The sequence below is a fragment of the Penaeus chinensis genome, chromosome 2 (assembly GCF_019202785.1).
Source record: "Penaeus chinensis breed Huanghai No. 1 chromosome 2, ASM1920278v2, whole genome shotgun sequence".
Taxonomy (NCBI): Eukaryota; Metazoa; Arthropoda; class Malacostraca; order Decapoda; family Penaeidae; genus Penaeus; species Penaeus chinensis.
The window spans coordinates 17,856,039-17,866,038 of NC_061820.1; the positions used below are offsets into that span (position 1 = coordinate 17,856,039).

Genomic DNA, 10,000 nt, shown 5'->3' on the forward strand with positions numbered 1-10,000 from the left:
TAAGACACTTTTCATCTATGGTGATGGGTTCGGATATCTAAAATAAGGGAGATACAGGACAGAGAAGACAGATGGCCCCTTCATTTTCTAAGTCCCCTTCCATGTTTACCTTGCGAGGATCATAACAAATGTGACGCGTAACTCATTACTGCGATCCATCAAGTAGTCCATGTATTGCTACGCGCTTGTGAGAAGGCTTATTTTGTCATTACTAGCGTCTGTTTTCCCGAATTCATTTATGTAATGCATTATTCTAGTTTTATTATACTTCGTTTACGTCTTTTGGGAGTTATTTACACTATTCTGAACAATAACCTTGTGCGCATGCGTGTGTTCACCGGGAGATTTGACAGGTCGTCCCGGCGGCCATTCAGTGAAAAATACCGGTGAGAAATGTTTCGTTTTAAGTGCTGCGTCGACTCCGTGTCATTTTTAAAGTTTTTTGGTGGATATACAGGACAAATGGACATTATTCTCAATCAAAGCCTGAAATTTGAGCCCAACAAGTGCCACAAATGCCGAAAAAAGTGATTAGAAACCAAGCAATTCTGACAGACGGAAGCGCAGAAAAGTTCGATCTCTCGCTTTATAAAGGTTTGTGGTTTAACCCTGGGGCTAGGCGTATATACTACTAGGGGGGTCCAGGGGGCGTAGTCCCCTGGCTAGGCGTACATATCACCACGGGGGTCCAGGAGGCAAAGCCTCCTTGCTAGGGAATATATAGATCGTAGTGTATAAATCCCACAGGGTTAGGTTAGGTTGGTTTATTGGTTAGGACGCATTATACGATTACCACAGGGGATCTGGATCATATGAAATCCCGTAGATTTTTTGCTTTGGTTCCCGTAGAGTTTTTCGAAAATTGGCGCGCCGGTCCGTAGACTTTCAAATGTGGCGACAATGTCCGTAGAGTTTCACTTGCCGATTTTAAGCGTTTTTTGTGCTTGTTTTGCACATTTCTGTTCTCTATTTTGCTTATTTAAGCCTGTTTTACCCCGTTATTTCCCTGATCTACTTCATGCCCTCCCCTGCTATCGGGACTTATCAAATCACATCAAGATTGTCGGCTGGAGAATCCGACGGAGATTATCATCAGATTCGTTCTCATCACACGAGGACAAATCTGATGATATAAATATTGTAAGGGAAGACCCGATTGTCATATTCGGAAAATTAACCGGTTAGGGTAGGCTAGGTTAGGCTAGGCTAGGCTGGGTTAGGCTAGGCTAGGCTAGGCTAGGTTAGGCTAGGCTAGGTTAGGTTTGTATATTACTAGGGGGTCCAGGGGGCATAGCCCCCTGGCTAGGCACATATAATACTATGGGGGTCCAGGGGGCAGAGCCCCCTGACTAGGGAATATATACATCATAGTGTATGAAAGCCACAGGGTTAAGGTTAGGTTGGTTTATTGTTTAGGACGCATTTTACGATTACCACAGGGGATCTGGATAATGTGAAATCCCGTAGGTTTTTTACCGAGCATTGGGTTTGATTCCCGTAGAGTTTTTCGAAAGTTGGCGCGTTAATCCGTAGACTTCCAAAGATGGCGGGGCGTCCGTAGAGTTTCACTGGCCGATTTCCTTCGTTTTTTTTGTGCTTTTCGGGACAGAAATTTGGCTCGGGTTTTCGAAAAATCGACTTTTTAACGTTTCATAAATCACTTTTTTCGATTTCTTCAGGTTCGTTTTGACATCCAGTGCAATCCATTATCCCCCCCCTTCAACCCCCGGTTCCCCACGCATCCCCCAAGATCGTTGGGTAGAGGAAACAAACAAAAAATCTGATTTTGGAACTTAGTCTCTGAGAGGAAGCGTCGCTCTCGGTAACATTTACCACTGTTTTCCCGATTTCATGTATGTAATGCATTCTTCTAGTTTTATTATACTTCGTTTACGTCTTTTGGTAATTATTTACGCTATTCTGAACAATAACCTTGTGCGCATGCGTGTGTTCATCGGGAGATTTGACAGGTCGTCCCGGCGGCCATTCAGTGAGAAACGCCGGTGAGAAATGTATAACTCGACTCCGTGTCATTTTTAAAGCCATATTGTGGATATACAGGACAAATGGACATTATTCTCAATCAGAGCCTGATATTTGAGCCCAACAAGTGCCACAAGTGCCGAAAAAAAGTGATTAGAAACCAAGCAATTCTGACAGACGGAAGCGCAGAAAAGTTAGATCTTTCGCTTTATAAAGGTTTGTGGTTTAACCCTGGGGCTAGGCGTATTTACTACTAAGGGGGTCCAGGGGGCATAGACCCCTGGCTAGGCGTACATATCACCACGGGGGTCCAGGAGGCAAAGCCTCCTTGCTAGGGAATATATAGAACGTAGTGTATAAATCCCACAGGGTTAGGTTAGGTTGGTTTATTGGTTAGGACGCATTGTACGATTACCACAGGGGATCTGGATCATGTGAAATACCGTAGAGTTTTTGCTTTGGTTCCCATAGTTTCGAAAATTGGCTCGTCGGTCCGTTAGCTTTCAAACATGGCGGCAATGTCCGTAGAGTTTCATGTGCAGATTTTAAGCGTTTTTTGTGCTTGTTTTACACATTTAATTTCTCTATTTTGCTTATTTAAGCCTGTTTTACCCCGTTATTTCCCTGATCTACTTCATGCCCTCCCCTGCTATCGGGACTTATCAAATCACATCAAGATTGTCGGCTGGAGAATCCGACGGAGATTATCATCAGATTCGTTCTCATCACACGAGGACAAATCTGATGTTACAAATATTGTAAGGGAAGACCCGATTGTCATATTCGGAAAATTAACCATTAAATGTATTAGTATTTCTAAGGCAACTAGCGTAGATCGGATGAGTTTTCGTACTAAAGTAACCGAAAATTGGTGCGTAATCGTTGAGATAGAGACGCTGCTCGTGCGTTGAAAATATAATAGCGGCAGACAGTTGAGCCAGGTGTGGGTCTTTGAGAGTATTGAGCGTGATTAAAAAGAAATTCATTGTGCCATTGCTTGGCACTGACAACATTGCCGACACGCTTATACCCCTAATTAAGAAATATATGAAACCAGTGTGATATACAATGATGGATGAGCTGCCTACGGTAACCTACATCATTGTTATAAACATCTGTTATAAATCATTCTGAAAACTTTGTAGACCCACATGACCCACAAATACACACACACAACATTGAAAGTTTGTGGAGGGATCTAAAGGAGTGGGTCAAGCGGCCAGTTATTAGAAGTGATTACATTCCACAATACCTGGCCTATTTATTTCTTAAAAATCATGGTTAATGTTACCGAGAACGATGCACGGAGGTAGAGCTAAATGGACATTGCCATCTTGTAGAGCATAAAAAATAGAGAAGTAATCAATACAGCTAAATCTGCAGCGACCTCGTATTTCCCGGGAAATGACATGGCACCGCTCTGAGTCCTTGCCAGGACCAAAACAAATGTGACGCGTAACTCATTATTGCGATCTATGAAGTAGTCCATGTATTACTATGCGCTTGTGAAAACGATTATTTTCTAATTACCAGAGTCTGTTTTACCGAATTCATATATTTAATGAATTGTTTTACATTTATTAAACTTCGTTTACGTGCTTTGGTAATAATTTACACTATTTTGCACCATCACCCTGTGCGCATGCGCATTTTTCCACTGGGCGATTTGACATGTCGTCAGACGCCATTAGTTCTGAAACACCGGTGAGAAGTGTTACATTTTGCGTGTGTTGCGTCGATTCCGGGTCATTTTTAAAGCCATATAGTGGATATATAGAACAAATAGATATTAGATATTAGCCTCAATAAAGGTATTTGGTTTTACCCTGGGGGTCCAGGGGGCTAGCTAGGTAATATATAGATAGTTTTTTCCTAAAGTCATGGGGGTCTACGCCCCCTGGCTAGGTGTATGTCTTACCACGGGGGTCCAGGGGATATAGATTTTAATGTATAAATCCAACAGGGTAAAGGTTAGGTTGGTTTATTGGTTAGGACGCATTGTACGATTACCACAGGGGATCTGGATTATGTGAAATCACGTAGATTTTCACTGAACGATTGGTTTGATTCCTCTAGTTAACTGCATAGGCGTGGGCAGACTGTGGTACCATTTAATGCATGGTCATAACATTACATAGTGGTATCACATTTGAATTTTAGCCTATAACACTGTTATGAGTACTTTATCAGTCTAAGGAAAGGAACAATTGCAGTCCTATATCCAGTCAGTATCTGCCATGTCGGCATATAGCTTGGGCGTGGAAAAGCATTAATGTATTTGATATGGTGTTATGTGATACTACATTCCAAATTTAGGATACAACATAAGTATATCTTCCAAGACATCAGATGATATGAAGTGGTTGCATAGTTCTCGGTACCTCATGCTAGGTGGTCTGAAAGGCTGTAACACATGACACTCTGAGATATAATGTACAAGTGTCCGCTTAAATACTTCATTACACAGTTTACACTTGGTTTCTTCGACATAACAAACTGTACTGACCTGCCAATACAATCTATATCCAAGCCTGATTCTTGCAGTCACATCATCACACTGTCTTGTTCTTGTTTTATATAAACCATAGATGAATGAATCTTGCCTAAACCGGTTATAGTGCTTTATGCTACAGCTTTCAGGGCGTTGAGGATTAATAAACTCAGTCAAGTCCTCTCTGAAGAAAGCTTTAATGATGTATAAAATCCTAGAAAGAGGTATCCCAAGATCTATATCCACACTTTGTTTGTATATTATGGCCTCGTTCTTTTGCAATGAGTGTTCAGAGCCGGGAGAGCACTCTGTGAATCACAGAAATTGACCCCTTAGCCTTGATTCAATAGAAATTCGGTGGCCATGAGTATTCCTGCCAACTCAGTTTGCATAGTGCTAGCCCAGTCGTGAACCCTCCTACAATCCTTGTGCTGCAAAATAGTTTTTATATACAACAAAAGTGCATCCTGCTCTGCTCCCGGACTGCAAGGATCCGTCAGTGTAGCATTCATATTCATTGGAAAGAGTTTCTAGATGCTCATTTATAATTGCAAGGCATACTGCTTAATTATAGCAGGGGGGGACAGTCTTTTTTTGGGGAAGTCGTATAATATACACTTAGGTCCGACATTTTTCACGGTGATACAGAACGTCCATGTAGGGTCTTAGTTATGGGTATGTTCAGCTGAGCTAAGTGTTTACACGTTACTTGTACCCATGGATTTGAGTATGAATCGGTGTTGTCATTCATGGGTTCGCATGTTTACTCTTACGTGCGACAAAACGGTATATTATAAATGCATTGCTCGAAACGTGGCTCGCCTTTCCTGAAAATGGATTTTTTGCGCATATCGTTTTGCGCTTGTTACTGCGCAATTCTTCAGTTCCCTCTTCCCCGTGATATGGGCCTTGCATACCGATTTGCGCAGTGTAAGAAATTGATTAGTTACTGTAAATACTTGATATTATGATGGTATTACTCTTGTAATCTCATGTTCTTTTAGGCAGAAACATTCTCCATGTAAGTTTATGCTACCTTTTTATATACTACGAAAATAAGATGTTACAATAAAGTTAACAATAAAACGGCACCATTGTTTTGTTTACAAAGTAGGAAAGGATGTCGAATGGCTATTTTTAAAATATCGATCACAGCTTATGAGCCCATCAAGTGCCCCAATTGCCGAAATAATTGAGAAACCAAGCAGTTCAGACGGAAGCGAGGAAAAGTTTTCGTTATAATAAGGTATGTGGTTTACCCTGACAAAACGAAACATTTCTGACCTACGTACAAGTGTTGCGTCGATTCCGGATCCTTTTTAAAACAAGGGGCTCTGCCACCTGGAACCCAGTGTTAAACCTAATACCTTTTATATTGCGAAACACGAAACTTTTTTTCATTTTTGTCTGTTACCTGAATTGCTTGGTTTCTAATTGCTTCGGCATTTTAGGCACTTGATAGGCTCAGATATCAAGCTGTGATAGATAGGCTACTAAAGTCTTAATTCCGCTTAGCCACTATATTGTTTGAAATCGGAATCGACGCAATACTTAAAACGAAACCTTTCTCACGGTGTTTGTCACGGAATGGCGTCACGGCCTGTCATATCTCCCGGTTGCGAAAACGCGCATGCGCAGGTTATTGTAGAGAATATTGTTAAATAATTATCAAAACATATTTAAGATGTAAAGTGAAAATGCATGAAATACGTGACTTAGGAAGAACAGATGTTGATAATTACAACATCATTTTCACAAGTGCGTTGTAATACATGAACTACTTGACAGATTGCAGTAATGAGCTACAAGGTCACATTTGTTTTAATCTTTCCCAAGTGGACCCAGTGGATAGGTCGATCATTTTTCTTCTGTCGTGTATCTCCTGTATTTCAGATTCTTTTGCCATATATGAAAGCTTTTTTTTTTTTTTTTTTCCTTGTAATCTGATTGTCATACGGAAAATTTTCCCTTTCATTTACATTATTTGCTATTGTAAATATATTCACGTAACTTTGCGTAAAACCAGCATTACCCACACTTTCTTGTTCTATATTCTTAATTCAGTCGCCCCCCCCCCCCCCCAAGATTTCCCAATATACTTCATGCCTTCCCCTGCTATTTGGACTTATCACACCATGATTGTGGACTGTGAATGCGACGCAAAACATCAGTCGCTCTCATCACATGAGAATAAATCTGATAAGTATTGTCCGAGAAGTCCCAATTGTCATAAATGTAAAATTAAGTTCCAAAACCAGGGTACCGTGCGAACTCAAAAATCCAAGCTCAACCTTTCCTGAATTAATATCTACAATAAAAGAGGTATTTGTCCGGTTTTGATTATATCTTGCCCAGAAATCCATGCATTTCTGAAGGTATAATGGAAACCGGTCAGTTAAATCTTTTGTATCTTGTGCGTCGAATATTTTCGTAATTTCGCGGTAAATATGAAGCCGCAGCAGCTGTACCTGCGTTGGTGGCGATGTCCATTTCACTATTTGTGCGTCGGTAAAATTAATCTTTTTGGGTCATTCTGTTCATTATAGACAATTTTTTATATTGTATTACATGTGTGTGGGGAAACTGAAACAATACCGAAACTTCGATAAATCATTACAGGAATGAAAAAAGTCAGTTATTCTGTATAAACATACGTGTGTGGGGGGGGAAGGGGGTAACAAATGCAGGCGATTAATAGCAAAGGGTAAGGCAATACGAACAGGTCGTCCTCTTGTATCCATTACAGAAGCATAAAATTATCAAAAATAAGGCCAAAAACATCAGCTGCTTCTGTGCGCGTGCAGTAGGTTAGTATTCGTTGGTTTGAGCAGAGAACTGGTTTTATTTCAATGACGCTTATAAGAGTGTTTTTAGTGGGTGGCAACCAGAAGTTAAGAAAGGATATGGAATGGTTATCTTAACGTTAAAGAAAACTTTCCGTCTATGGCAAAAGATACTTGATAGATACTTGATAGAGAAGATCCACCCATCTTTTTCCAAGTCCTTCACTGTGTTTACTTACGATAATAAACTCTGACCGCATAAGTCATTCCAGCGATCTGTCAGGTAATTATATTACTAAACGGCTGTGAAAAAGATTATCGGTTAATGTTAGCGAGAACGCAGAGATAAGGGAGATGGCCACCGCCATCATATAGAGCACAAGAAACAACACAAGTACAGCTGTTGCAGTTTCATATATATCGTGAAATTATGAAAATATTCGCTGCACATCACCGCTTAGACCACAACACCCTCATATAGCCAGAGTTCTTAATGTTTTCTGTAAGTTGGTGTCAATGAAGTGGGTGGGGGTACAACCCCCCCTCATTTAGTAACTCGTAACTCGTAAATTTGAACTGAAATCCTGTCACCCTCCCAGAGGCCTGCCCTTTCCCCTCGGATGCCAAATACCGCTGCGATGAGGAATTCGACTGCCTGGACTTTGCTGATGAGCGCGGATGTGGAAGTAAGGAACAGCTGCCTGTTAACCGTTCACGCAGGACGCCATATATTTATAATTCCTAGCATCCATTATGCAATCTTAAGTTTATTTTTTATGCATTTATTTTTTATGCATCCACTTTCATGTCAAACAAACCGAGGGACGATAATCCTCGAATTTTATCCATACCTTTCTCCCTCCCTCCCTCCCTCCCGTCTCTGTCTCCCTCCCTCCCGTCTCTGTCTCCCTCCCTCCCGTCTCTGTCTCCCTCCCTCCCGTCTCTGTCTCCCTCCCTCCCGTCTCTGTCTCCCTCCCTCCCGTCTCTGTCTCCCTCCCTCCCGTCTCTGTCTCCCTCCCTCCCGTCTCTGTCTCCCTCCCTCCCGTCTCTGTCTCCCTCCCTCCCGTCTCTCTGTCTCCCTCCCTCCCGTCTCTCTGTCTCCCTCCCTCCCGTCTCTCTGTCTCCCTCCCTCCCGTCTCTGTCTCCCTCCCTCCCGTCTCTGTCTCCCTCCCTCCCGTCTCTGTCTCCCTCCCTCCCGTCTCTCTGTCTCCCTCCCTCCCGTCTCTCTGTCTCCCTCCCTCCCGTCTCTCTGTCTCCCTCCCTCCCGTCTCTCTGTCTCCCTCCCTCCCGTCTCTCTGTCTCCCTCCCTCCCGTCTCTCTGTCTCCCTCCCTCCCGTCTCTCTGTCTCCCTCCCTCCCGTCTCTCTGTCTCCCTCCCTCCCGTCTCTCTGTCTCCCTCCCTCCCGTCTCTGTCTCCCTCCCTCCCGTCTCTCTGTCTCCCTCCCTCCCGTCTCTCTGTCTCCCTCCCTCCCGTCTCTCTGTCTCCCTCCCTCCCGTCTCTCTGTCTCCCTCCCTCCCGTCTCTCTGTCTCCCTCCCTCCCGTCTCTCTGTCTCCCTCCCTCCCGTCTCTCTGTCTCCCTCCCTCCCGTCTCTCTGTCTCCCTCCCTCCCGTCTCTCTGTCTCCCTCCCTCCCGTCTCTCTGTCTCCCTCCCTCCCGTCTCTCTGTCTCCCTCCCTCCCGTCTCTCTGTCTCCCTCCCTCCCGTCTCTCTGTCTCCCTCCCTCCCGTCTCTCTGTCTCCCTCCCTCCCGTCTCTCTGTCTCCCTCCCTCCCGTCTCTCTGTCTCCCTCCCTCCCGTCTCTCTGTCTCCCTCCCTCCCGTCTCTCTGTCTCCCTCCCTCCCGTCTCTCTGTCTCCCTCCCTCCCGTCTCTCTGTCTCCCTCCCTCCCGTCTCTCTGTCTCCCTCCCTCCCGTCTCTCTGTCTCCCTCCCTCCCGTCTCTCTGTCTCCCTCCCTCCCGTCTCTCTGTCTCCCTCCCTCCCGTCTCTCTGTCTCCCTCCCTCCCGTCTCTCTGTCTCCCTCCCTCCCGTCTCTCTGTCTCCCTCCCTCCCGTCTCTCTGTCTCCCTCCCTCCCGTCTCTGTCTCCCTCCCTCCCGTCTCTCTGTCTCCCTCCCTCCCGTCTCTCTGTCTCCCTCCCTCCCGTCTCTCTGTCTCCCTCCCTCCCGTCTCTCTGTCTCCCTCCCTCCCGTCTCTCTGTCTCCCTCCCTCCCGTCTCTCTGTCTCCCTCCCTCCCGTCTCTCTGTCTCCCTCCCTCCCGTCTCTCTGTCTCCCTCCCTCCCGTCTCTCTGTCTCCCTCCCTCCCGTCTCTCTGTCTCCCTCCCTCCCGTCTCTCTGTCTCCCTCCCTCCCGTCTCTCTGTCTCCCTCCCTCCCGTCTCTCTGTCTCCCTCCCTCCCGTCTCTCTGTCTCCCTCCCTCCCGTCTCTCTGTCTCCCTCCCTCCCGTCTCTCTGTCTCTCCCTCCCTCCCGTCTCTCTGTCTCCCTCCCTCCCGTCTCTCTGTCTCCCTCCCTCCCGTCTCTCTGTCTCCCTCCCTCCCGTCTCTCTGTCTCCCTCCCTCCCGTCTCTCTGTCTCCCTCCCTCCCGTCTCTCTGTCTCCCTCCCTCCCGTCTCTCTGTCTCCCTCCCTCCCGTCTCTCTGTCTCCCTCCCTCCCGTCTCTCTGTCTCCCTCCCTCCCGTCTCTCTGTCTCCCTCCCTCCCGTCTCTCTGTCTCCCTCCCTCCCGTCTCTCTGTCTCCCTCCCTCCCGTCTCTC

The 10,000-nt window shown here is 45.4% G+C and overlaps 1 protein-coding gene across 1 annotated transcript in view; it reads left to right on the forward strand.

The window, feature by feature from the left end:
- Positions 1–10,000, forward strand: part of LOC125034278 — a 52,824-nt gene that overhangs the window by 19,886 nt on the left and 22,938 nt on the right. Inside the window, exon 6 of the mRNA XM_047626035.1 lies at positions 7,857–7,943. Within this exon, the coding sequence (XP_047481991.1) occupies positions 7,857–7,943 (87 nt within the window). The remainder of the gene's footprint in view (positions 1–7,856; positions 7,944–10,000) is intronic.